This window comes from Brassica napus, chromosome A5 (assembly GCF_020379485.1).
Source record: "Brassica napus cultivar Da-Ae chromosome A5, Da-Ae, whole genome shotgun sequence".
Lineage (NCBI taxonomy): Eukaryota > Viridiplantae > Streptophyta > Magnoliopsida > Brassicales > Brassicaceae > Brassica > Brassica napus.
The window spans coordinates 23,906,693-23,934,647 of record NC_063438.1 but is presented as its reverse complement, the minus strand read 5'-3'; the positions used below and the strand labels follow the sequence as shown (position 1 = coordinate 23,934,647).

The following is a 27,955-nucleotide window of genomic DNA, read 5'->3' as shown; positions in this document are numbered from 1 at the left end:
TTTCCCTCCAAAAAAAAGAACGTCTCTCCAACTAATAAAGAAAAGCAAAAAGAAATCGCACCATCATCATATCATCATATCACCTCTCTCCCCAAAAAAATAAAAATCATCCCTTTTTCAAAAATCTCCGCCATGGAAACTCACCTCGCTAAGCAATTAACCGCTTTATATAAACAAACCCCATCACTCTCCACTCATCTCCCCCCCTCCTCCTCCCGAATGCTTCCCTCCAAAACCCTTAGTCGCAGAATCAGCTTCCGTCTGGTTCCGATTACTCCCACACTATGTCTCACGAAATCGTCCCCGTGGACCCCATCGACGTCCCGAGCACTAGCTACTCACGTCCGGCTCAGGGCCGAGAAGATTCGCCGGAACGAGAACACCAGTACACGAGATCCCTCACTTTCCGGGAACACGTGTCGGAGCCGTTCGACAGCGAGAGGCTTCCGGCGACGTTAGCCTCAGAGATTCAGAGGTTTCTTCGTATTGCAAACTTGGTTGAGTCTGAAGAACCTCGCATCGCTTACCTTTGTGAGTTCCCATCTCTCTCTATACAAACGCTCTGCAGTCTAAAAATCGAAACTTTTCATGAATACAAACGCTCTGCAGTCTAAAAATCAAAACTTTCCATGAATACAAACGCTCTGCAGTCTAAAAACTGAAACTTTTCATAAATACAAAACGCTCTGCAGTCTAAAAATCGAAACTTTGCATGAATACAAACGCTCTGCAGTCTAAAAATTGAAACTTTGCATGAGTACAAAACGGTCTGCAGTCTAAAAATTGAAACTTTGCATGAATACAAACGCTCTGCAGTCTAAAAATCGAAACTTTTTTATGAATACAAACGCTCTGCAGTCAAAAACTGAAACTTTTCATGAATACAAAACGGTCTGCAGTCTAAAAATTGAATCTTTTTATGAATACAAAACGTTATGCAGTCCAAAAATCGAAACTTTTTATGAATACAAAACGGTCTGCAGTCTAAAAATTGAAACTTTTCCATGAATACAAACGCTCTGCAGTCTAAAAATTGAAACTTTTGATTCTTAGGCCGTTTCCATGCGTTTGAGATAGCTCACCACATGGACAGAAACTCAACGGGAAGAGGTGTGCGGCAGTTCAAGACTTCTCTTCTCCAAAGGCTTGAACAGGCAAAGTCTTACGCTTCTTGTGACAAAGATATGACGGGTGAGAGTATTTTAGTCTTGACTGGTTTTGGTTTTATTATAGGATGAAGAGTTTACTGTGATAAGAAGAAAGGAGAAGAGTGATGTACGAGAACTCAAGCGTGTTTATCATGCTTACAAAGAGTATATTATCAAACATGGTGCTACATTCAATTTGGATCATAGGTAATTATTCAGCTTCTCACTAACTATACTTGTAGTTCAGTTTAAGCTAGTCAACTCAACACTAATCTTATTTTGATGTTGAAATAGTCAGAGAGAGAAGTTGGTTAACGCACGCAGAATTGCTTCTGTTTTGTATGAAGTCCTTAAGACTGTCACAAGTGGCGCTGGCCCTCAGGTTCTGCTCTCCTTTTTTTCGGACTCTCTCCACTTGAATCTGTTTTGTGTATCTAACCTTGAGATTGTGGTTTCTGATGTATAGGCCATTGCGGATAGAGAAAGCATTCGGGCCAAATCTGAATTCTATGTGCCGTATAACATTCTTCCCCTTGACAGAGGAGGGGTACACCAAGCAATTATGCATCTGCCTGAGGTATACTAAACATACATAAGGCCTCATGTGTAGAACGAGTTATTATGTACTAGTATGAATTGGTTATGTCATAGTAAAATGTTATTTTCTGTTCCAAAACTACAGATTAAAGCTGCTGTTGCGATTGTACGTAACACTCGTGGGTTGCCTCCTCCAGAGGACTTTCAGAGACACCAGCCTTTTGTGGATTTATTTGAGTTTCTGCAGTACGCATTTGGTTTCCAGGTACTTGTCAGGAACTTTATAAAAGTATTGTGAAGACTGTAATCAGATATGGTAACCAAACTTTCGGTTTTATCTTCTTCCTAGAGTGGTAATGTAGCCAATCAAAGAGAACATATGATCCTACTACTCAGTAACACCATTATACGGCAACCTCAGAAACAGTCTTCACAACCAAAGGTGTTGTTATTATTCCCCCTCTTTATTCCTCCATCTTTTAAATTGGAAATAATCTTAATTCCTGTGATCAGTCTGGTGATGAAGCAGTAGATGCATTGATGAAGAAATTTTTCAAGAACTACACAAGCTGGTGTAAGTTTCTTGGGAGAAAAAATAACATCAGGTATTCTATTGACATCTTGTGTCGTCTCATCTCTTTGGGCGGTGTTTATGTCTAACTGTATGGCCTCACAATCTACCTGCAGGTTGCCCTGTGTGAAAAAGGAAGCCCTACAATATAAAACACTGTACATAGGACTCTACCTTCTCATATGGGGAGAAGCTTCGAATTTGAGGTTCATGCCAGAGTGCCTGTGTTATATATTCCATCAAGTATGATGAAAAGACTTCTGTTTATATGCTTTTTATTACGTCTTCTTCAAAAGTTTATCAGTCAATCTGATCATTATCTGCAACATGGATGTTGATGTTAATCCAGATGGCATATGAATTACATGGAGTTTTAGCTGGTGACGTTAGTATGATAACCGGGGAGAAGGTCGTTCCAGCATATCGTGGAGTGTCTCACGAAACTTTTCTTGAGAAAGTAGTTACTCCAATATACAAAGTTATCGAAAAGGTGATCTTTCTATTTGATGGAGTGCTTGGCTCAACTTAAAAATGAGTATTCAATTGTAAAGTTTATGGATTTATGCTTGCAGGAAGCTGAGAAGAACAAGAATGGAACTGCTGATCATTCTATGTGGAGAAACTACGATGATCTCAACGAGTTTTTCTGGTCAGAACATTCACTATCTTATGACTCTTAGCCTGGAGCATCACTAATCATACTTGTTACATCTTCCACAGGTCTATTGAATGCTTCGAATTAGGCTGGCCAATGCGTTCAGAACATGACTTTTTCTGTGTAGAACCGTTAGATACCAGTAAACCACGGAGATGGAGAGAAAAGCTTAGATTTCGCAGGCAGACGAAGAAAACAGATGAAGAAATGGAGGATGACGAAGAACTTGGGGTACATATCCTTGTAACTTATGGAGACATCTCTTCCCCTGATTATGCATTTGCATATACACACACACTAAGTAATCTAAAAGGATAATGAAACATTGTGTCATAGCAGTATGGTGTTGCTAGCTTATTGAAGAGACTACAGAGCTTATTATCGCTTAAAATCTAAGTAAGCACATTATTAACTGCTTCCAGAGTCCAAATTCAGAAAAATAATCTTAGGTTGTCGCTAGGAATAACGTTTTGGGGTTCAGCAAACTGCATTGCTTCTAGAATCATAATACAAAACTTCTCTTGTGACATATGATGTTCTTGTTACTGCAGCCTATCACTGAGGAACAAATTAAACCAACACAAAGATGGCTGGGGAAGACAAATTTTGTAGAGATTCGTTCCTTCTGGCAGATATTCAGGAGCTTTGACAGAATGTGGAGTTTCTTTGTTTTGTCTCTGCAGGTTACTCTTCTTCTGCTCTTATCTTTCAGATTATATTCAAGTATATACATTTACTGATTATGAAAATTCTTACTTCCCTTTCAGGCATTAATCATTATGGCTTGTCACGATGTGGGATCTCCACTCCAAATCTTCAACGCCAACATATTTGAAGATGTCATGAGCATTTTCATCACTTCTGCTTTTCTAAAGCTTATAAAAGGTTATTTAGAGAAATTTTCTTAATGTATAAAATAAGACATACAGTACTTACTGCTGACACTTGAGGGTATTAATTGCAGGTATTCTTGACATAATCTTCAAGTGGAAAACCAGAACCACAATGCCAATCAATGAAAAAAAGAAACAGATGGCGAGGTTGGGTTTGGCTGCGATGTGGACAGTTATTCTACCAGTTCTGTATTCTCACTCAAGAAGGAAGTACATTTGCTATTTCACAAGTTACAAAACTTGGCTTGGTGAGTGGTGTTTTTCTCCGTATATGGTGGCGGTCACTATATACCTTACGGGAAGTGCGGTTGAGTTGGTCTTGTTTTTCGTCCCTGCCATCAGCAAATACATTGAGACCTCGAATCATCGCGTTTTCAAAACTTTGTATTGGTGGGGACAGGTACTTCTATCTCAGAAACTATAGTTTTGTATAAACTCACTTTAAAAGGTATCATCCGATTACTTTATAAAGTGCTAACTTATTTCCTGCAGCCTAGGTTATTCATTGGGCGAGGAGTGCAAGAAACTCAGATATCACAATTCAAGTATGTCGTCCACAGTGTTACTACTTCTGTTAATCATATCTTTTCTAGTTTTCAGTGATTTTGATTTTTTTTCTTCCTTTTCAGGTACACTTTCTTTTGGATTCTGGTTCTCCTGACCAAGTTTGCTTTCAGCTATGCATTTGAGGTAGCTGAAACTGATGCCTTTTCCAAATAGACCTCCCTATTAACTGCTGTTGTATGCATTTCAAACAGTATCTTACATTCGTTATGATTTGAAAATGCAGATAAAGCCTTTAATAGAACCTACACGGCTGATTATGAAAGTTGGCGTGCGGAACTATGAATGGCATGAAATTTTTCCAGAAGGTTTATTCTGATACCTTTAACTTCTTTTCTTTTATTTTAAAGTATGTATTGTGGAGCACTAAAGAAACTTTTGTGTTCTCCTCTGATAGTGAAGAGTAATGCTGCTGCAATTGTTGCAGTATGGGCGCCAATCATGGTGGTGAGTTTCTAGCTCCATGCATCTACTAGAGATTGAGTGTTTATGACAAACTGTCGCGTTACTTGTATTCTGAAACAAATGTCGAACTTTCAGGTCTATTTCATGGATACACAAATATGGTACTCAGTTTTCTGTACTATCTTTGGTGGACTGTATGGAGTTCTGCACCACCTTGGTGAGGTAAGCACACATGGGTTTGATGCGACTATTGTCATTTTGTGTTGTTCCTGGCCAGGTGTTGCTGTTTCCAGGCTAATATGTTCCATTGTTTCTATTTAGATTCGAACTTTAGGCATGTTGAGAGGCCGGTTTCATACTTTACCATCAGCTTTCAATGCATCCCTTATTCCACACTCAATGAAAGATGAGAGAAAGAGAAAAGAAAGAGGCTTTTTCCCCTTCAATTTTTGCAGGGTAAGAGATCGATCACATGTATATGCCGAGGGACTAAATTGTATATTTGAGTTCCGTATTAAGAAGTACCCTTTTTTCCTTTCCAGGGATCTGATGGCCAGAAAAATAGTATGGCCAAGTTTGTGTTGGTATGGAACCAAGTCATTAACAGTTTCAGAACAGAAGATCTGATAAGTAACAAGTAAATTTCCCTCCATTGTCTTGTTTGTATGTACACTTCTGGCATAAATAAATAGATATTATATAGTCTAATATTATATCATCAGGGAACTAGATTTGATGACGATGCCAATGTCATCGGAGGTATTATCAGGGATCATCCGTTGGCCCATTTTCCTCCTTGCAAATAAGGTACATTGCTTAAAAAGTTTCTACACAATTTGTTTTTGGTTGGAATTTTGGGTTTGTTGGTAAATATAGCAACCCCATCTTTAGTAGTTTTCAACAGCTCTGAGCATTGCAAAAGATTTTAAGGAGAAGGATGAGGCTCTTTATCGAAGGATTCGGAGAGACGAGTACATGTACTACGCAGTAAAAGAATGTTATGAGTCATTGAAGTACATCCTTCAGATTCTTGTTGTTGGTGATCTCGAGAAAAAGTAAGGCCTTATACCTCCTCTAGTTTCAAGTTTTATTTCATTTTCTCATGCCTTTGGCATTGGCTCAGGATCATATCTGGCATAATAAACGAGATAGAGGAAAGCATCAGACAGTCAAGTTTGCTTGAAGAATTTAAGTTGAAAGAGCTTCCAACGTTGCATAAAAAATGTATTGAGTTGGTTCAACTTCTGGTAATTGATCTTGTGGTGTGGCGAAGATTTTATATTTGTTTCGTTTATAGTTAGTACCAATGGTTCTTCTGTACATTTCCAGGTTGAGGGGAGTGAAGATAAACTCCCTGTTGAGAAAATTGAAGAGCAGCATAGTAAACTTGTAAAGGCTCTTCAAGATATCTTTGAGCTTGTAACAAATGATATGATGGTACATGGTGACAGGTTAGTGAATTTCAAAGCTGTTGTAACCTTTATCTGTGAAGTTTTAAAGGTGAACTTGCTTAATAATTCTTTAAATGTTTAGAATTCTGGATTTGCTTGAACCTCTGGAGGATTCAGAAGAGGACACAGGAATTTTTATGAGGGTTATAGAACCACAGTTGTTTGAATCCTATGGAGAAAGGAGATGCATTCATTTTCCTCTGCCAGATAGTACTTCGTTGAGTGAACAGGTACGTACACTGTGATCGTCTTCATTCAAATGTTCCAATCCTGTGAAAAAAAATGCTGATCTTTCTAATTTGTTCTTGGCAGATCCAGCGGTTCCTGTTGTTGTTAACCGTCAAAGATAGTGCAATGGACATACCAGAGAACTTAGACGCTCGACGACGCATATCTTTCTTTGCTACTTCGCTTTTCATGGATATGCCAGACGCTCCTAAAGTACGCAATATGATGTCCTTCAGGTCTGCCTTCACAACTTTCTCTCAAAAAAAAAAAAATATAGATTCTTGGATCATCAACTGATGACTAACACTTTGGTTGCAGTGTCTTGACACCGCATTATCAGGAGGATATTAACTTTTCAACCAAGGAACTACACTCCGCAAAGTCCAGCGTGTCAATCATCTTTTATATGCAGAAGATTTTTCCAGGTAAATCAATGTTCATTCTGATTGATGAATGTTTTCTCTTGTTCATATTTCAAAATTTGTCTAATCTTTGGTTTGTTAGATGAGTGGAAAAACTTTCTTGAGCGAATGGGATGTGAGAATCTGGAGGCATTAAAGAGAGAGGGTAAAGAAGAAGAGCTTCGAAAGTGGGCATCGTTTCGTGGACAAACATTGAGTAGAACAGGTGAGAAACTATAACAGTATCTGCAAATTGCCTTATACAGGGAACTAACAAACTTTATGTTGTGTTCATGCATGAACACAGTTCGTGGTATGATGTATTGCCGAGAAGCTCTGAAATTGCAGGCCTTCCTTGACATGGCAGATGATGAGGGTTTGTCATCTTGACTCTCCTCTCTGATCTTTGCAAATTAATGTTTGGAAAACTAAACATTTGTGTCTACTCTAGATATTCTTGAAGGATATGACGACGTGGAGCGAAGTAACAGACCTTTAGCCGCGCAACTTGATGCATTAGCAGATATGAAATTCACATATGTTGTCTCTTGCCAAATGTTTGGAGCTCAAAAATCAGCCGGGGATCCTCACGCACAAGACATACTCGACCTGATGATTAAGTAAGCTGTCATTCATTAGACATGATGTCAGATAGATTCAGAACACAAAGGTAGTACATGATTTCCTAAAGCCATGTTACATGACTTGCGTTCAGGTACCCATCTCTCCGAGTTGCATACGTTGAGGAGAGGGAAGAGATCGTGTCGGATAACCCTGAGAAGGTTTACTACTCTATATTGGTGAAAGCTGTCAACGGTTTCGATCAGGTATCAAACGCTCTATTCAACCATTCTTGGTAATTTGATGTGCACGTTGGTAACTTGGGTTGTGGTAACTTAGGAAATATACCGGGTCAAGCTTCCTGGACCACCTAACATCGGAGAGGGGAAGCCTGAGAATCAAAACCACGCTATTATTTTCACTCGAGGTGAAGCACTTCAGACGATTGACATGAACCAAGTAAGTTTTCTTCATCTTGGATGTACATACAATTAGTGAACCAGCTCTTCTTCCTCTAAAGATTTTCACATTAACATTAGGATAACTACCTGGAAGAGGCTTTTAAAATGAGAAACCTCCTTCAAGAGTTTCTTCGGAACCGTGGAAGAAGACCTCCAACAATACTTGGGTTAAGAGAACACATCTTCACTGGAAGGTTTGTACACACATGCATATAAATATCTTCCACAGTCATAAGCAAGGACTTTACTGAGTTTTATGACATTGCAGTGTTTCTTCTCTAGCATGGTTCATGTCATATCAAGAAACCAGTTTTGTCACAATCGGTCAAAGGCTTCTTGCTAATCCTCTCAGGCAATAATCTCTTAGTTCTTCAAAATAACAGTTTCCATTTGCTGAGACCACAGATACTGAACTTTCTCTTTCATTGATTTACAGAGTCCGGTTTCATTATGGGCATCCTGATGTCTTTGATAGAATATTTCACATAACAAGGGGTGGTATCAGTAAAGCATCAAGAACTATTAACTTAAGTGAGGACGTTTTCGCCGGTAATGAAAATCTCACATTAAGAAGTTCGTTTCTCAGACATTCGGTAAGGTTTTTATTTGTAATTACATTCTTCCTTGTATTGTGCAGGTTATAATACCACCCTAAGACGTGGATGCATAACCTACAATGAGTACCTCCAAGTCGGAAAAGGTCGTGATGTTGGCCTCAATCAGATCTCCAAGTTTGAGGCCAAGGTGGCTAACGGAAACAGTGAGCAGACTATTAGCCGTGACATATACCGTTTAGGACAACGTTTTGATTTCTTCAGAATGCTGTCTTGTTATTTCACAACCATTGGATTCTACTTCAGTAGCTTGGTAACGTCTATGAAACTTCAGCCGAGTAATAACGCTTCATTTGTCCTAATTAGGCCTGCGGTTTAGTTTTTCCTTTTTTTTGGTTTTTTTTTCAGTTCGGGTATTTTAGGTTTTGGTTAATTCGGTTCAGTCACAATCCCACTGAAATGAACCAAAAATAAAATCGGTTCGATTTTTGGTTATTTTTGGTTTTACAATTTTTCGGAAAATATCTGATTTTGGGGACTTCAGTTAGATTTTGGTATAATTATCTTAAGAAAATTCGGTTATTTTTGGTTATTTTTGTTTAGTTTGGTTATTTTTCGGTTAATTCGGTTTAGTAATTTCTTTTATTTTCGGCTTTTATTTATTTTCAGAAAACATAAACCGAACTGAAAACCGAATTATTTTTCAAAATCATATCAAACTAAACCGAACTCAAAACCGAAAATTTCGGTTCGACTGGTCCGGTTCAGACAAAATCCGCAGGCTTAGTCCTACTTGTGAATGTGCTCTAATTTTTGTGTTGATGTTTGAACAGATCTCCGTGATCGGGATTTACATCTATCTCTATGGTCAACTCTACCTAGTCCTCAGTGGTTTGCAGAAGACACTTATTCTCGAAGCCAAGGTGAAGAACATAAAATCATTAGAAACCGCCCTTGCCTCTCAGTCATTTCTCCAGCTAGGCCTCTTGACCGGTTTACCAATGGTGATGGAGATTGGATTAGAGAAAGGCTTCCTCATAGCCTTCCAAGACTTCATACTCATGCAGCTCCAGCTCGCTGCCTTCTTCTTCACTTTCTCCCTAGGAACCAAAACGCATTACTTCGGCAGAACGATCCTCCACGGCGGCGCCAAGTACAGACCCACTGGACGTAAAGTGGTGGTGTTCCACGCCAACTTCAGCGAGAACTACAGGTTATATTCACGTAGCCACTTCATCAAAGGCTTTGAGCTCATTATCCTCCTGGTGGTCTACGAGCTCTTCAAGCATACATCACAAAGCAACATGGCTTACTCATTCATCACATTCTCAGTATGGTTCATGTCACTCACTTGGCTATGCGCACCGTTTCTCTTCAACCCTTCGGGGTTTACATGGGAGATAATAGTCGGAGACTGGAGAGATTGGAACAGGTGGATCAAGGAGCAAGGCGGGATAGGGATACAGCAAGACAAGAGCTGGCAGTCTTGGTGGAACGATGAGCAGGCTCATCTCCGTGGCTCTGGCGTTGGCGCTCGCTGTTTGGAGATAGTTTTGTCTCTCAGATTCTTTTTGTATCAGTACGGTTTGGTCTATCACCTTGACATCACTCAAAGCAGCACTAATATTATAGTCTACGCGCTTTCTTGGGTCGTGATCCTCGCCACGTTCCTCACGGTCAAGGCCGTTGACTTAGGGAGGCAGCTGTTCAGCACGAGAAAGCATCTTGTGTATAGGTTCTTCAAAGTCTTCGTCTTCGTTAGCATACTTACGGTCATTATCACGCTATCAAACATATGCCACCTCTCTATCAAGGACCTTATAGTCTCTTGCTTAGCTTTCTTGCCTACCGGTTGGGGTCTGATTCTGGTAACCAATCCACTCTTTGTTTTTTTTTTTAAAGCCGACACGTTTAGATTCTTATGGAGTTAATTGTTGGCAGATTGCACAAGCTGTAAGGCCAAAGATAGAAGGGACGAGCTTGTGGGAGTTCACACAGGTTCTAGCTAGAGCTTATGATTACGGAATGGGAGTGGTTCTGTTTGCACCAATGGCTATCTTAGCATGGCTTCCTATCATCTCTGCGTTTCAGACAAGGTTTCTCTTCAACGAAGCTTTTAACAGGAGGCTTCAGATTCAACCTATTCTTGCTGGGAAGAAGAAGAAATAAGACTTTCTCTTCCTTGCTTCCACGCCTTTGCCTTGTACATCTTTGTAACTATATTTTCACTTATTAATTGCTCTCTGTACAAATTGAATACAAAATATTTAACCGGTATTCACGATTTTTTTTTTAAATCAAGGGTGGTTATTTAAACCGGTTGAAGCCAACCAAAAGTGACTTAGGGTATGACTGGTTTTCCCGCTACCACCCGCAAACGCAGCTTTTGCGGTTAGTAGCGGTTGCTGGCGTTTTGCAACAATCGCTCAAACCGCTCTAAACCGCTCCAAATCGCTCCAAATCGCTTTGAACCTCATAAATTCAAAAGCTGGTTCCAGCTAGCGTTTGCGGTTGCAGGCGTTTGCGGGAGGATAAATTTTTTTTTTTTTTCCAAAACAATATAAATACAAAAATAAAAAATTCAATAAAAAAATTAAAGTGAAATTATAAAAATGCTAAAATATATCAATTAAATTTTAATTAATATTATAAAACTTTAAAATAAAAATATTTTCTATATTTTTAAAAAATTTAAACTATAACTTTCTAAATATAAATTTTATATTTATTATAATATTATTATTTTTGATATTTTTATAATTGTATAAAATGTAAATATTATTAATTTATTATTTAACAGCTGCTGCATTTGGTAGTTAACCAGTCATAAGTATCCCGCAAACGCACAAATTTCTAACCGCAGAACCAGTCGTACAAATCTCTTAAAACCGCTAGAAACCGCAACCACCCGCATCTGCAAACTCCCGCAACCGCAACCGCAACCGCTGAGGTTAAACCAGTCAGGCCCTTAGTTGAAGGCTATTCTTATTTCTTCGGTTACAAATTATGAGATCGTGGCTCTCACTCTTTCTCCCTCCTCACGTACTTCTCATGATCCGACAATGCCACATTGAAATCAAATGGCTTTGTTCCTCTCCCTCACCTGTCGTCCATACATTTAACAAAGTACCTAGACGAATCCAAAGACAGCTCGACCGAGTTCTCTCTCCTGACGGGATCCACGAAACAAGCCGCCATAGATCGTCCGAGTTCGAATGTCTCCTCCTCTTATTCTTCTTCCTTGAACAACATCTGAGGAAGAAGTCTGTGTAGCATTTTTACCTTTTTTTCAAATATATATGAAATTAACAACAAATTCCAATATATAACTTTTTTTGTTAATTTACTCAATTGCACAAAAAAAAATGAAGATGGGCATATCAATATTTGTTTTTTATATTTGTATTCAGTAACATAATACATCTTATTATGCCAAAACACCAGCAACAAGATTACCAAAACAAAACAAAAAAACCAGCAACAATTTGTAAAATATATATATTTTTTTGACAAAAACTTAATATTATTAGATTTTCGATGTAGATGAAAAAAATCAGCGAGGGCATTGATAATGACATATGCATATAACTTTTCCTTTGTTGTTGTCTTCGCCATTTGTGCACATACCTAGCCCTGTTTTATGTCTTTTGGCACATGCGGTTTTACATTGGTTGGCATCACATGTTCCTTTTTTGTTTGTTAATGTTTCATTACATTGGTCGACACCTTTTCCTTTCTGAGCAATTGTCGTTTCTCCTATTATTGTAATAAACATAATCTTAGTTTTTATATTTAAAATAGAAAATAATTTTTTTGTGAAACATATGTTTAGAGAGTTTTCTGCATATTTAAATAAAAGAAAAACTGAAATTTTAAATATCTTCTTGGAAAATCATTAAACTCAATATTATAAAATTAAACATATAATCTATGCAGGTATATAAAATAAACAGCATCAAATAATTTTAGAATGATTATATAATATATTAATAAAGCTGTAAATGTAAATACAAACCAAACAGAAGAATTGTGAGGATAACGAAACTAATAAACCATTGTTTGAAAGCAACTTTCATCTTCGATAATGAAATAATGGTGTTTTAAAAGTTAAAAAGTCAGAGAAGTACATTTATAGATGAATCAAAAATTAAAATATATCTAATTTAAGCTATGTATATTTTCAGATTCCGATATAAAAGGATCTAATTTGACCAAAATCATAATCTCTATTTATTTTTTTTAATAATTTTTAACTCATTTATATTTAAATTTATTTAATTTTTTGTGATATAAATAAACAATCAAATTCGATTAGTCGCAGATTCAAAATTTATATAATATATATTTAGAAAAGAAACATAAAGATAAACGAGAAATGACAATCTCATCTAATAGTGTATTCTTTGCCACTACCATTAAGATTAAGAAGAATATAGATGACAGTGGTGGTCTGTAAGGTACTGAAAGAGTATGAAGGTGCCTCATGCCAGATGATTAGCTTTACCAAACCAATTATTACTTTTGGAAAGGAACGCAAAAGGAAAACCAAAGATATCACAGGAATTGTGAATGAAGGAAGTATTGGGAAGTATCTTGGTTTACCTTAGTGTTTCAGAGGGTCAGAAATTGAAATGCTTCAATATATATAGGAGAAGATGACATCGCGTCAATGGCTGGTATGGGAGTTTTCTGTCGGCAGGAGGGAAAGAAGTTCTTAAATTTGTGGCAATGGTGATGAAGGTATTTGCTATGTCGGTTTTTAAATTACCAAAGAAGACTTGTCAGAATTTCACTAGTGCGATGGAAAATTCTTGTTGAAACGCTCAAAAGGGGAAGAATAAGATGCATTGTGTTTCATGGGAAAAGACGTGTCTTGATAAAGAGAATGGAGGTCTTTGGTTTAGGGATTTAGAAAAATTCAACCAAGCTCTTTTGGTCAAACATGGATGGCGGCTACTTATGTTTGATGATTCTTTATGTGTGAAGGTAGTGAAGAGTAGAGACTACCCGGAGGGAGATTTCCTATCGACTCGTTTGGATCACGGCTTTCTTTTGCATGGAGGAGGAGTATTTATTTGGATGAGAATTGCTAGCAAAAGGTCTACGAAAAACGTTGGACCGGAAGAACACATTTTTGTTTAGACGGATAAGTGGCTGTTAGGTTCTGTTCTGGTTGCTCCACTGAGGAAACAAAGTCTTTTTGATCTGGATCTGAGGGTTTGTGATTAATCCTCAAACTAAACACATGGGACATGGGGAAGCTTGAAGAAAATTTCTTTGAACAAGACATCGAGCTTATTCTAAAACAGAAACCAGCACTTAATATTTAATATATTTACACCATTTTGATGTTTTATGAAGATCTACTGACAAATTTACTTGTACTATAAAGAAGATCTTCTTTAATTTATATTATTAGTCTACATAATTGTATAAATATTAATAAATTGTTTCTTTTAATTCGAATTCCAAAATTTTCTGATGTATTAGGGGGCGACTGGTTTTCTCGTTACCACCCGCAATGGCAGCGATTGTCGGCGGTTTGCAATAATCACTCAAATCGCTCTAACCGCTTCAAACCGCTTCGAATCTCATAAATTCAAAAGCTGGCTCCAGCTAGCGTTTGCGGTTGCGGGAGGGTAAAATGTTTTTCTTTTTTTTTTTAAACAATATATATACAAAAGTAAAAAAATTTAAAATTGAAATTATGAAAATATTAAAATATATCTACTATATTTTAATTAATACTATAAAATTTTATAATAAAAACAATTTCAATAAATTTTCAAAAATTAAAATTATAACTTTCTAAATATAAATTTTATATTTATTATAATTTTATGATTTTTGATATTTTATAATTATATTAAATGTTAATTTATTATTTGACTGTTACCGCATTTGGTAGTTAACCAGTCATAAGTCACCCGCAAACGCACCAATTTTTAACCGCAGTACCAGTCGTACAATCTCTTAAAACCGCTAGAAACCGCAACCGTCCGCATCCACAAACTCCCGCAACCGCAACCGCTGCGTTTGAACCAGTAAGGCCCTTAATAAGGAAGGCTCAATCAACATTTTGTATGATTTAATTGTTTTTTTTGTTCTCAAACCCTGGATAAACCGAACTAAAATCAATTTAACCCTCACAAACCAGGTAACAAAGCCGAATTAAGATAATACTGGTCCAAACTATATAAAACATAAAAAATTTAAACCACTTGGTTCAAGTTATTGTTGGGTCGCCGCCAATACATATAACTGTTCGAGTTTCAAAGGCGTCTGTCTCTAAGAAAAAAAGAAACAATGATTCTCCGGAGATTTGTTCTGTCTGCAACATCGAACTCAAATCTCACAAGAACCCAACCGCTCTCTGTTTCCGCTACACGCCTCCTCTCATCTTCTCCCGATAGATATACTCCCTCGGGTTACGACACCAAACTCGCCAGGCTAACCCACAAGGACTGGTTAGCCCCCAACGAGGTTCTAAAAATCTTCGAAACCGTCAAAGACCCAACCTTCCTCATCCCCGCCTACCGACACTACTCCAAACGCAAAGACTACCAACCCACAGAGCCTCTCTACGCCCTCCTCATCAACAAGCTCGGACACGCCAAGATGTTCGACGAAATCGAACGCCTCGTCAAATCCCTAACCGTCGAGGCAAAACGGTGCCGTTTCTCCGAAGAGTTCTTCTACAGCCTCATGAAGGTTTACGGGAACTCGGCGGGGAGAATCAATAAAGCGATCGAGATCCTCTTCTCCATGCCCGAGTTCGGGTGCTGGCCGAGCGTTAAAAGCTTCAATTTTATACTGAACCTCCTCGTGAAGGCGAAGCTGTTCGACGAGATTCATGAGATCTTCGTGAGCGCTCCGAAGCTCGGCGTTGAGATCGATGGTTGTTGTTTGAATATACTCATCAAGGGGCTGTGCGAGAGTGGGAATCTTGAAGCTGCACTCCAAGTGCTCGACGAATTTCCTAAACTAAAATCACGTCCTAATGTGATGACGTTTTCTCCTTTAATCCGTGGGTTTTGTAATAAAGGCGAGTTTGAGGGAGCGTTTGGGTTGTTGGAGAGGATGGAGAAGGAAGGGATCGAGCCGGATGCGATCACGTTTAATATTCTGATCTCGGGGTTGAGGAGGAAAGGTAGGGTTGAAGAAGGGGTTGAGGTTATGGAGAGGATGAAGGTGAGAGGGTGTCAGCCGAATAGTGGGACTTATCAGGCGGTGTTGTATGGTTTGTTGGATAAGAAGAGGAACTTGGAAGCTGGAGAGATGATGAGGAAGATGGTTTCTTGGGGGATGAGGCCTAGTTTCTTGTCGTACAAGAAGATGGTTCTGGGGCTTTGTGAGACGAAGGATGTTGTGGATTTGGATTGGGTTTTGAGGCAGATGGTGAGTCATGGTTTTGTTCCGAAAACGGGGATGTGGTGGAAAGTTGTGGGTTGTGTGGTTGTGAAGAATAAGGACTCTCAAAGAGTTTTGGATCGCATTATTGATCGCCAGGGAACAAGTGGATAATGTTTGTACATTTGTTTGAAAGATAGCACATGCTTTGCACAGTTCTTTGAGTGGAAGAAGCAAAGACAGAGACTCAAAAAGTTGTTGAACAAGACACAGGCTCAAAACTCAAAAGGTGTACGCGAACCCTTTGTCGTAAATTTACAACTACATTGACTGAACATACTCAAATATCCATCCTTGATTACCTATGATCCATTTTCTCTTCTTCCATTTGGTGTGGCGACTTTCTCAGCCTAGCAGAGGAGTTCTTGGCATCCATATATGTTGTTTCCAAGTTTGCTCGATTTACTTTTTGCTTCTTTATTTTTTTGGAATGTCTGCAACACCTTTAAAATCTTCTTTGGAGTTTACTGATGTATTTACATGATCATCTTAGCCTGATCCGACAATTTTACCTTCAGGTTTTGGTGATCCTAGGTCCTGCACAATACTAACTGCAGATTCATCATCAGAATTCGAATATACACATTGACGTTCTGAATCAGACACAGATTCAGGAACAACATCTTCCTCTGACACGGTTAAACACTCATTATCTCTTGATTTCCTTGACCCTCTAGGCGAAAACATATGTTTTAGGTATCTTGCAGACTTTTCAGCTTGTTTCAGAATGCTCTTTGCAACATCTTTCATGTGCCCCTTATTCTGACTGTCTTCAGAACCAAAGCTCTCACTTTTTAGACTTCTTCCTGTGAGAGGCCCTGACAAACGGTCTTCAGTGATGTACTTAACCCCAACATCCTTTCGATTCAACGCCTTTAAATTAATCCGAGGAGACCTGACATCCTCCTCCATGCTCCCTGATTCTTCCCTTTTCCCATTCCTACGAAACACTAAACCAACTTTCTTCAATCCACGACCAACAGACCTCACTGTGTTCTTACCTTCTTGAGTTTCATCAGGGCTGCTGCTTTCATTACTTGCTACAGAAGCATCATGAGGAACTCCACGTACTTGGTTATCAAGGCATCGACTCCTGCCTTTTCTTGGCTCCCAAATCTGTGAGACTTCAGTTCCTGGCTGATGTATCCAGATCCCTGTCTCTTCTTGTCCTTCAATGTTAATTGGTTCCAAATTATCAAGAACCCTTGGAGACTTATCAGATGTCACTGACGAGACAAAGCATTTGCTTGCTTTCTCTAAAGCAAAAGAAGCCCACATATCTTCTTTACTTACTGTTACTCCTTCAAACGGGTCATCACTCCACTGCAAAAGAATCAGATGCACATTGCTTAAGAGTTAAGACTTAATAATGAAACTCTGTGTTCAGGCAAAATAACACAGAAGCTCAATTCTAACCTTTGGTTCATCCTTAGTTACGGTAATGGCAAGGTGCAGCCTCCCCATTTTGATGTTATGAAGAGGCAACCACATATCATTTCTTTGCCCACCTCTGAACTCTGCAATGTTTACTGAACAATCGCCAAGCCTGCCATCGCAGAATCTGTCTTTGTCTTGTACTTCAATGTTAAGTACATTTGGAGAGTCCCATGTTAAGATTGGTATCTTGAACTCTTCTTGCCATTTGGGAGCCAACGTTTTCCTTATTATCTTGGTTTTGAATCTGTAAGCGCCAAGCTGCCCTTTCACATAAGGATCAGCTAAACCTGAAGCATCCAAACCCAAGGAGTTCATAAAATGCCGTTCAAACTTACTAATTAAGAGTGGATGAAACTAACCATTTAGATCTGATGGTTTAACATCAGATGCTTCAACAACTTCAACAAGAGCGTGTGCAACTGGTCCTTTCTCATAAAAAAAGAACCAGTTTTCTGCAAGTAAACACATGCACAAAGTTGTAATCATATGGACTGTACAGAGAATGTTGATAACATCAAGTAACCAATCAAAAGAAGTACAAGATAGAAGTTATGTATTCTGAACATCCTACCTCCTGATCTTGGGCTAATAAATTTCTCCATATCAGCTACAAGCATATTTGGCTGCAAAGTTAGACATAAGCTTCATTAAAACTTGGCTTCATTGTAATGATAATGTTTTGCTTAGCTACCATGAGGGAAACCTTACCTCAACAAGAGTCTGCTCAAATGCAGTAGACAGGAGATTGTCCTGAATGGGAAAAAATAATAATGATGGTGAGGCTATTAGAAGATGAAACACTACTTTAAGTTTACAAGCTCATCAGGAGTCAATACTTACTAGCCATCCTGCAATCCCTGGAAGCACAGCGACATCAAGTCCATGAGTGAAAATTGGTTTCACATTCATTTGGAAGTAAGGTGGCTCAGCAAAACACACGCGTAAACGCCCTAGAAACGGCCATCTACGAAGGAACTTCACTCCAATCAACACCTTCATTAGTTAAAAGGTACACTGAATGAATCAAGGTACTCTCCACTTAAGAGAGAGAGTGTAGAAAAAAATGTGGATGTGTGAAGTCATTACGTACCTTTCCTTCGACATGCATTCCTGTGATATGTAACTTTGTCCACACTCCAAAACCAAGTCTTTTTCTTAGCTTCACTGCCAGTATTGCGCTCATATCATCTGCTGCGAGGAAGTTCATACCAAGTTCCAGTACCTGAATACACTCCAGCATAAGTTGATCTACTTCCTCTATTTAGATATTAAACACCAGATGTCATCATGATAATGATGAAAACCAAAGTTTTTGAAATTGTACCAAGTGATCATCACTAGTAGATTGCCGAAACACCCTTATACCAGTCAACAAAGGTGGGTTTCTTCCCAAATAGAGATGTTGTATCAGTGCTTCTTTCTGCATAAACAATCATACTACCAGTGTTACTAAGTGACTGCACAATAAATGGCCTAGTCATTTCATTAGAACCCATAGAAGTATTCCAAATGTATGGTTTACCGCGGTCCAAGGTCTATATTTTTCCAAGAACCAAGGTATAATCGGACGCAGAATCTTCTGAGACGCAATCTGTTCCATGCAAATCGGCCATATCATCTCCACAGCATGATTCAGCCACCGCACGGATTCTGAGTCGGACAAGACCTAACAAAGCCAAAGTCAGCATCTTTCAATACAAGACCTAACTAATGAGTTTCACAAGGCACTAAAGACACTAGGTATCTTGTTCTCCAAGGAAGAAAAGGCAAAACTACCCGTCTCTGGTTAGCTTTCCTCGTCTCTTGAAACCGAAACTTTCTCCTCAATCTCATCACATAACGTTCATGAACCTAAAAGAAACCACCCACCAAAACAAAGCAAAAATTAAAGGCTTTAACAAACCCAAAGGAAACATAAGTCAACCAGAGAGAGAGAAGAAACGATACCAAGTAGAGATATAGCAGAGCGAGGAGATAGAAAAGGGAGTGTGATCGATTCAAGTAAGAAAGAATCCAAAGGAACATCAACACAATGACCACATGATGGAAGACAGAACACTCCATATGTTCCACGAAACACACAAGTGAAGATGGTTGCTTTGTCTTGTTAACCAAGGAGATCAAATTATAATCTCATGAAACGAAACCATCTTCTGAATCGACTCGAAGTTATTCATGATGATGATGGAGTGTGTTTTGGTTCGAACAAAAAAGGTCAACGAAAGAAACGGTTGCAGTTTTATATATGTTTCTTTCTTCTGGTGGTTGATTAGTTAAGTGGGACCGAGAGAGACAAGGACAACGAAAGCCTACTTACTATGATGTTTCCTCTCTCTTCCGCTAAGCTCAAAACGTTATCGTTTCCTTTTGGGTTCTATGGAAACAATAGACTTGTTTGGAAAGGAGAAAAAACGTCATCTTCTGCGAAAGAGAAACGCGTCAACCGCCTGAAAGTGAGCAAGCGTGTAAGGCACGTGTTGAGGATATACAATAAGATTTACTATGATGTTTCATGCCAAATGATGTCATGTTATGAATTAAAAAGATCCTACTGTGCCATTTAAAAAAAAAGTAGTTGATCTGAACCGACACGGAGCCGGTCATAGTCATAAGTTCATAACAAGATGAAATGTTGGTATAATTTCCAAAATATTAATAGTTAGTAACATATCATCTGATTCCTAAATGATTAAAAATATATATGTTTAGTCATTGTTTCAAGATTCATAAATCTATGGATGACTCACATTTGATATGTTTCCATATAACATTATCTGTGAATTTTTATTATGATTTTATCTATATTTTTTTCTTACACCATTTAAATTTATGTATAGCAACTAGCAAGGTAGATATTTCATTAAGAAACAAATACACTTTTTTAAAATACACTTTTTACCAAATACAAAAAAAAAGCACTCTGTGTTTGAAGAAGTGGGGTGGGTCATAGAAAACATTTTACACCTCTAACCTTGCATCATATACTCTCTCCATTTCATATTAAGCACGACATTCAAAATAAAACAAATCCCTTATATATTAATTGAAAAACATTACAACATTGTTTTGTAGCCATGTGTCAGCAATACGTGAATGAAATTCAGAATTCTTAGAAAAATAGGTTGGTTCATCTTAATTTATATTATACTTTTTAAGCTAATTATCGAATTGATAAATAATGTACAAATGAATATTCTCGCACTTTCCTTAAATAAAAGCTACAAAATTATCTAATATGATTAACGTATATATAACAATTAATGATTATAAATAATAAATATTTGATAACAATTTTTGCATCTTAGTTCTTTTTTGTTTAATCTTATATTATTAAAAGATACTAAGCAATCACATCAACCATATAATAAAAAATATTTTTTCTTATATGTAATATTTTGAATTTTAAAACGACTATAAATTACTAAAACATTAAATGTCTCACATTAAAAAATTTTTTTTTGAATGAACACATTAAAATTTTATGATCAATGGTTTAATTTTTTTTTGTAATAACAAGATACAAATGATCATAAATCGTATGAATATGAGTCTCATTTAATATACAGTCATATTATATATTAATATAGTTTAAAATTAAACTATATAACATATAAAATACATAAATATGTTAATTTCTAAATTTTTATTAAAAAAAATTGAAACCTTAATATTTTAATTTTGAAATTTGTATTGAAAAATTTACACATTAAAAATTTTATTTATCATATGAGTATGAATTCTCAATAATAAATGTTTATATTAAAATATATTATATATATATATATATATTCATGTCATTGAAATTTAGTTATATACCATATAAAATAAATAAAATGATTGTTTTGATTTATTTATCAAAAAAATATTATAAATAAACAAGAGTTATTGTTTTGATTTATATGCTTACTCTAATTTAATTATATATATAATACGTAAATGAACACAAATAAATAGTAATATATAAAATTATTTTTATATATAATATTCATATCGCGTAATTGCGCGGATCTTAGCCTAGTGGAGTATTAATTTATAGACTATAGTTTGAAATGGATCTGAGAAAAAATGAAGCTTAAACGTGATTAATGATGGTTTCTTTGCTTTATTTCCGTCGGTGTTATATTTTTTTAAGTAAAAAGGTATATACAGCGAAGCAAGTCTTTCCCCTCGGGTTACGTTAGTTCAAATTATAGAGAAATCAGACCAACCACGGAAACAGCCACGTGGCACGCGCATACCTCAAATACATAACCTTACAAAAACTGAAATCTTGTTTTCACCGTCTCATATCAGATCAAAGAACAAATCCATAATCAGAGGAAGATTGTTTTTGTTCATTTGATCCGAAAAGAGAGATGACTAGCGGCGGCGTAGTAGAAGACGAGAAAAACAGATCAGTTGCGACTGATTATCAACACCAGCAGCAGCCTCCTCATCATCCTCCGCCGTTTCAAGGTGTCTCCAACTATCCACCTCCTCAGCAGCAGCCACCTCCCCCCGGTTATCCACAGCCAGCTCAGCCCTACGTCTCCGGTAACTTTCTTTTTCATGTTTTCAATGGACAACATGTTGAAATGATCAGATCAGCTGTTGGTTTCTTTTTTTTTTCTTGATATATTCTATCGAATATCCTTTTGATGATTAATTTGTTTGGATCTTTGATATTTTACTTCCACTAAAGCCGCCAAAATTCGCATTGGATTAGAATCTAACTCTTTATAGAATTTTGTGAGATCCTTTGTAGTATTATATTGTATTCGAACCTGATCCAGTAACTAAAAGAGAATTTTTACCTTTTTACTACTCTTTTTTTTTACCGTATGTCAACATTTGAGAAAAATCAAGATAGATGCTAGATCGCTTGAGATTGAAGAGATATATTGAGTCTCAAAAGTAAGAAAGATTTAAAGGTTTTTGATATAGAAAATGTTAAACGCAATGGAAGGTTCTGTTTTGGTTTAGCGTTTACGTTTTTAACTGACAAATGAAATTTTCCTTTGAATGTTGTAAAATTTTCCTTTGAATGTTTCTTCTTAGTACACATTAAATCTCATTGTCTCAAAAAGGGTTGTGTCATTTTGGTCTAATGATTCTTATGGTTTCTCTTATGGTTTCTCTAGGTTATGCTGTTAATGGAGTAACAGAGCACGATCGTCTTCCTTGTTGTGGAATAGGCATTGGTTGGTTATTGTAAGTCTAATTGATCTTTTTACCTTATCTTCTGATCATTTACATTCTTGTCAAGCTTTGAACAAAACACAAACCCACATATGTTTTTTGGTTTTGTTTCTTGAAGATTCATCCTTGGTTTCTTCTTCGGTGCCATCCCCTGGTACATCGGCTTTTTCCTTTTCCTATTCTCTAGAAACCCGCGTGAGAAACCAGGATACATAGCTTGTGCAATTGGAGTAAGTCCATAATATATATCTCACATGGCAATACATATTTTCTTATTTTTCTGATGAAGACACTAAGTTAATTCTGACCAATAGGCTGTTATTGCTACGATTTTCATCGTTATTGGAGCTGTAAGAGGATCAGGGGCCTGGTCTTAAAGTGAAGACTTGACGCTTCTAATTCGGTGGAGACCGGTTAGAGCGTTGAGATACTGTTGTTGCAGAAGAAGATTGTACATGTGTGTTTAAGACCTCAATGTATATTGTTTAAAGATTACAGTCGACCATGGCATTTGTTTACTTACCAAAAAAATGTTCTTCTCCAAACCGTAGTAATGTGTTTAAATTTTAAAATTATATATATACATATGATTTGTGTGACGTAGGCGTTGAGTTTTTCAAAAATCGAGATGATTATTTTTCTATACGTTTAGACTCTTTACATTTCTGATGAAGTGTTTTTTAGCTGCTAGGCATTGAGTACGAACATCTGTTCGCTACGTTTATATATGGATGTTTTATTAACTTTTTCTGTACGTGTTTCATAATTTCAAAAGATTATGGAAAGAAAAACAACTAGAATGTACAGCTGAAAAATGAGTAGTTTAATGGTCTTCATCAAATATTACGACGAGAACTCTTCAGCTAAATCGTGAATATTCATAGAAGGATCATAGTATAGCGGTCCAAATTTAAAAATGTTTACATCATAGTTTAATTTTTAGACAATATAACATTTTTCAGATTATAGGATACAATCATACAAGCTTAACATAAACTTCTAGAGTGTCACAAAAAGAGCCATTTAACATGTTTATCGAAAATCTCGTACATAATGACTATCGATCAAAGTGTTACATTCTGTAAAATTGTTTATCAAAGATGGAGATTATACAATGGTAAAAGAACTGTTAATATCCTCTATATAATATTTGATGATCTTTAAAAAAAATATAACATCAATTGTGTATTAATTACTAAATAAATTCGATAAAGTGTCAACTCCTTAATACACCAATTTTCTTATGTGGCATCATTAGAATGAGCTCGAAGAAATGTTAGTTTAACCATATATTCCCTAGAAAAATTATTATAACCATATATATTCATGTTATATTATAATTTTATTTATTTATATAAACTAGGTCTTATCCTAGTTTTGATGTAAAAGGCTGTCAATATTTTTTTTTCCAAAGTTGCAGATGATTTATCAGTTTTGGTGTGATATTAGTAAGTAATTTAGTTTTACCGCGAAAAAATAGTTTCACCGCGGTAAAATCGTACATGTTTTAAAAAGAAAAAAAATTCAAGGCCCAAGTAGAAACAAAACTAAAAGCCCACAGAACGGTCTAGGGTTTGTCGTAGAGAAGGTCTCTTATAGTTTTCTAAACGGCGCCTCCGTTTAGCTCTCTCTAGCTCACACTCTGACTCCTTTTCGGCTGATTTCGTTGGAGCTTTGATCTCTCCGTTGAAATGGTCGCTTTCCGGGTTAGTTTTATTCATTCTACTGCTTAGGAAGCTGAGTTACTGAGTAATTATCGGTTTTGATCATTTCTTCATTTGATCTTTGGAGAATTTTTGAGTTGTTTCGAAACATTATATCTTGGATAGTAATGAACTGGGTTTGGTCGGGAGAATGTGTTGTAGGAGAAAGTGCGAAACTTTGTCCATTTTGTTCCTCATCATACTTGTATATAATATGATCTGTTGTGACATTTTAAGCTTTATGAGCTATCTTTAATTCTAGATTGGTGTTGTCATTGTGAGTTAGAGTGTAGGAGATATAATCCAAGGTTGTGTGTTTGTAAAAGCTTATCTCTTTTAATTGCATAATGTATTGATTCATTGTCACCTTTGTTTATTTTGAGCAGTTTCACCAGTACCAAGTGGTTGGGAGAGCACTTCCAACAGAGAAAGATGTGCAGCCTAAGATTTACCGTATGAAGCTTTGGGCCACTAATGAGGTCCGCGCTAAGTCCAAGTTTTGGTGAGTCATGCCTGCCCTGTTTGATGCCCGTTTTGTTAATGGAAACTCTCAGTTTTGCCTTACTAATCTTAAGTGCATTTTCTTGTAACTAGGTACTTCTTGAGGAAGCTGAAGAAGGTTAAGAAAAGCAACGGACAAATGCTTGCCATCAATGAGGTATGACTTACATTTCACAGCTCAGTTTCAACCAATGCTGGATAGTTTGTATATTATATATGACTGTGTTCTTGTCTTGTAGATTTTCGAGAAGAACCCCACGAAGATTAAGAACTACGGTATCTGGCTTCGTTACCAGAGCAGAACTGGATACCACAACATGTACAAGGAGTTCCGTGACACAACTCTCAACGGTGCTGTGGAGCAGATGTACACCGAGATGGCTTCTCGCCACAGAGTGAGGTTCCCTTGCATTCAGATCATCAAGACCGCTACAGTCCCTGCAAAGCTGTGCAAGAGAGAGAGCACCAAGCAGTTCCACAACTCCAAGATCAAGTTCCCTCTTGTTTTCAGGAAGGTCAGGCCACCAACCAGGAAGCTCAAGACTACGTACAAGGCCTCAAAGCCCAACCTTTTCATGTAATAAAACCAAATCTTACATGATTCTCCTTGTCCGTTTCAACTATCAGATTAGGCTTTTGTTCCTCTGTCTGATCAAACACACCATTTGGAGTTTATCTTTTGAATCTTAAAATATTGCATCTTTATGAACTTTGTTTTCTAGATATGATGCAATATTCAGTGGCCTCGTTTAAAATATTCAAAGCTTTGATGCTTCAAAGAGTTCTAAAACAGGCCACGCTTTGTTCGCAGTCTGGTATTTATTGCAATGTCCATAGAGTAATAAGCGTCTGGAACATACGCGCTTACCATTCACCTGCCAAAGCATGCCTGTTAATGCTGCTTAGTGGATGTGTCTTTTTAAGATTAAAAAAATAGCGGTTAGATAAGAACAGATGGAAACCACTTTCACGACAAGTACAGACAAAGACCCTTTGGCGGCAAAGGATCTTCACTGTAAAGCTCAGTTGATAGAAGAAACTAAGAAAGGATCTGAACTGGAGATGTCTTTTTCAGTGGTTGCAGCTTTGGTGGTGGTTGCAGCAGCAGCTGCGTCCTTGTGGACATGGCGGATCGTGAAGTATGTCTGGATAAAACCCAAGATGCTGGAGAGTCACCTGAGAAGACAGGGACTTGCCGGAACTCCTTACACGCCTCTGGTCGGAGATATAAAGAGGAATGTTGATATGATGATGGAGGCCAGATCTAAGCTCATCAATATAACTGATGACATCACTCCACGTCTCCTTCCTCTTGCCTTGAAGATGTTCAACTCTCACGGTACTGCTTCTTCTTCTCTCCCTCGTCTTTCTTCTTAGATCTTGAGAGATTCTTTGGAGAGAGAGTTTAAAGTTGACTTGATTGGTGGGAACAGGAAGGAGTTTCTTTATATGGATAGGACCAGTTCCAGCTATTATGATAACCAATCCAGAGCAGATCAAGGAGGTCTTCAACAAGATTTACGACTTTGAGAAAGCTGCTACGTTCCCTTTGTTCAGATTGTTAGCAGGCGGGCTTGCTAGCTATAAGGGAGATAAATGGGCTAATCACAGGAGGATCATCAACCCTGCTTTTCATCAAGAGAAGATCAAGGTTTTGTGTTTTGTCTGAATCAAGTTAGACTATATATGTGTGTGATACTTAAAGATCTGCTGGTTTTGGTTTTACAGAACATGGTCCCTCCGTTCTACAATTGTTGCAGCGAGGTTGTCTGCCAATGGGAGAAGCTGGTTCCGGATAAAGAAACGCCTTGTGAGGTCGATGTATGGCCTTGGCTTGTGAATTTGACTGCAGATGTGATCTCACATACTGCTTTTGGAAGCAGCTACAAAGAAGGGCAGAGGATATTTCAACTCCAGGGGGAACTAGCTGAGCTCGTCGCACAAGCTTTTAAAAAATCTTACATCCCTGGTTTGAGGTTACATAAACACACAAGTGCTAGTTAATAAACTAAAAACTTGAAGACTGTGGGACGTATGAGAACTTGTTGTTTGGTGTAGGTTTTACCCAACGAAGAGCAATAGAAGAATAAAAGTAATAGACAGAGAGATAGATACAATACTGAGAGGTCTTGTCAGCAAAAGGGAGAAGGCAAAAGAAGCTGGAGAGGCGGTGAACAACGATTTGTTAGGGATACTACTTGAATCAAACTCAGAGGAGTCTCAGAGAAATGGAATGAGCGTAGAGGAAGTGATGAAAGAGTGCAAGCTGTTTTACTTCGCGGGACAAGAGACAACTTCAGTACTTTTGGTCTGGACCATGGTTTTATTGAGCCATTACCAGGACTGGCAAGTTAAGGCACGAGAGGAAGTGATGCAAACACTCGGTGGTAATAATACTAAACCAGATATAGATTCTCTTAGCAACCTCAAAGTGGTAAGTAAAAAACATCTTCCACTTTCTCCTGCATCCATAGTTTACCAAATTCATTTGAAGTTTATGATTTTGAAACAGATGACTATGATCTTCAATGAGGTTTTGAGGCTGTATCCTCCCGTAGCTCAGCTTAAAAGAGCTGTCAACAAAGAAATGAAGCTGGGAGAGCTTACTCTTCCATCTGGAGTTCAGGTTTATATACCAACTGCACTTGTCCATCGCGACCCTGAGCTTTGGGGAGATGATGCAGCTGAGTTTAACCCAGAGCGGTTCAGAGACGGGCTCTCAAAGGCAACGAAGAACCAGGTCTCCTTCTTCCCCTTTGGATGGGGACCGAGGATCTGTATTGGCCAGAGTTTTGCTCTGTTGGAGGCAAAGATGGCGATGGCTTTGATTCTTCAGAGATTCTCCTTTGAACTCTCTCCTTCATATGTACATGCGCCTCAAACAGTCATGACCACGCGTCCTCAGTTCGGAGCTCATCTTATTCTCCACAAGCTTTGATTAAGGGTGTTGTCATCAAGTGTATTGTGTATAAAGTCTGTAACAAAAGCAAATCTTACAAAGACTTGTTAGTCTCTTTATGGGAAATGTCTTCTTCAGTCAAAGTCTAAGGTCATTTTCTAGTGTGACTGCATTATTAATCTTGAAAAGTCTATAATACAAAGCCAATTTCAACTTTACCTTCTTTTGGATGTGCTTTAGAAGGAGCCAACCATAGAGAAAGAAAACTAGAATATGAGAAAAGTATAACATAAAAAAAAAATTATTATCTGGACTTAAAAAATATAGAACAGTCTTTGAATTTTCCTCTGCCTCAGATATGATTTACTTGACGCATACGCAAATTAGCAATTACTTAT

At 37.5% G+C, this 27,955-nt stretch overlaps 5 protein-coding genes, 1 long non-coding RNA gene and 1 pseudogene across 7 annotated transcripts; 5 read left to right on the top strand and 2 right to left on the bottom strand.

Annotated features, from left to right (window-relative positions):
• The first annotated feature begins 60 nt into the window (after nt 1–60).
• Nucleotides 61–10,726, top strand: LOC106423576 (putative callose synthase 8). 2 transcript variants are annotated; one of them, XM_013864345.3, is made up of 40 exons: nt 61–531; nt 1,054–1,154; nt 1,234–1,355; nt 1,443–1,530; nt 1,615–1,725; nt 1,831–1,950; nt 2,035–2,127; nt 2,199–2,290; nt 2,373–2,499; nt 2,606–2,746; nt 2,829–2,905; nt 2,977–3,142; nt 3,463–3,594; nt 3,679–3,796; nt 3,876–4,204; nt 4,297–4,349; nt 4,434–4,494; nt 4,595–4,676; nt 4,766–4,815; nt 4,909–4,995; nt 5,095–5,229; nt 5,316–5,410; nt 5,496–5,580; nt 5,668–5,828; nt 5,897–6,020; nt 6,103–6,224; nt 6,307–6,454; nt 6,537–6,688; nt 6,771–6,877; nt 6,957–7,079; nt 7,161–7,229; nt 7,305–7,473; nt 7,569–7,680; nt 7,754–7,873; nt 7,954–8,069; nt 8,144–8,227; nt 8,312–8,424; nt 8,513–8,742; nt 9,263–10,297; nt 10,371–10,726. In XM_013864345.3, the coding sequence occupies exons 1-40, from the start codon at nt 285–287 to the stop codon at nt 10,596–10,598; spliced, it is 5,925 nt and encodes a 1,974-aa protein (XP_013719799.2). In that variant the 5' UTR covers nt 61–284; the 3' UTR covers nt 10,599–10,726. The 2 variants fall into 2 exon arrangements, with proteins under 2 accessions (XP_013719799.2, XP_048635807.1); XM_048779850.1 differs by lacking the exons at nt 61–531; nt 1,054–1,154 and having other exon boundaries at nt 1,241–1,355; nt 1,447–1,530.
• Nucleotides 10,727–11,801: 1,075 nt separating this feature from the next.
• On the bottom strand, nt 11,802–12,821 carry LOC111216084. The gene is made up of 2 exons (XR_002664813.2): nt 12,445–12,821; nt 11,802–12,185 (listed from the first exon to the last, which is right to left on the bottom strand). It is a non-coding gene; the product is annotated as an uncharacterized LOC111216084 (long non-coding RNA).
• A 1,670-nt stretch (nt 12,822–14,491) lies between these two features.
• LOC106410280 (pentatricopeptide repeat-containing protein At3g14580, mitochondrial-like) lies at nt 14,492–16,367 on the top strand. The gene has a single exon (XM_048779851.1). It carries the CDS (start codon nt 14,736–14,738, stop codon nt 15,951–15,953), a length of 1,218 nt encoding a protein of 405 aa, XP_048635808.1. The 5' UTR covers nt 14,492–14,735; the 3' UTR covers nt 15,954–16,367.
• LOC106393640 lies at nt 15,903–19,673 on the bottom strand (annotated as a pseudogene).
• A 1,759-nt stretch (nt 19,674–21,432) lies between these two features.
• On the top strand, nt 21,433–23,053 carry LOC106423551 (60S ribosomal protein L18a-like protein). Its single transcript, XM_013864322.3, has 4 exons — nt 21,433–21,809; nt 22,397–22,466; nt 22,573–22,684; nt 22,769–23,053. Exons 1-4 carry the CDS (start codon nt 21,632–21,634, stop codon nt 22,829–22,831), a joined length of 423 nt encoding a protein of 140 aa, XP_013719776.1. The 5' UTR covers nt 21,433–21,631; the 3' UTR covers nt 22,832–23,053.
• A 944-nt stretch (nt 23,054–23,997) lies between these two features.
• On the top strand, nt 23,998–25,361 carry LOC106423550 (60S ribosomal protein L18a-2-like). The gene is made up of 4 exons (XM_013864320.3): nt 23,998–24,160; nt 24,544–24,659; nt 24,752–24,815; nt 24,898–25,361. The coding sequence occupies exons 1-4, from the start codon at nt 24,146–24,148 to the stop codon at nt 25,237–25,239; spliced, it is 537 nt and encodes a 178-aa protein (XP_013719774.2). The 5' UTR covers nt 23,998–24,145; the 3' UTR covers nt 25,240–25,361.
• An 82-nt stretch (nt 25,362–25,443) lies between these two features.
• On the top strand, nt 25,444–27,775 carry LOC106423549 (cytochrome P450 72A13-like). Its single transcript, XM_048779849.1, has 5 exons — nt 25,444–25,997; nt 26,092–26,309; nt 26,387–26,634; nt 26,717–27,092; nt 27,171–27,775. The coding sequence occupies exons 1-5, from the start codon at nt 25,613–25,615 to the stop codon at nt 27,594–27,596; spliced, it is 1,653 nt and encodes a 550-aa protein (XP_048635806.1). The 5' UTR covers nt 25,444–25,612; the 3' UTR covers nt 27,597–27,775.
• Nucleotides 27,776–27,955: the final 180 nt, after the last annotated feature.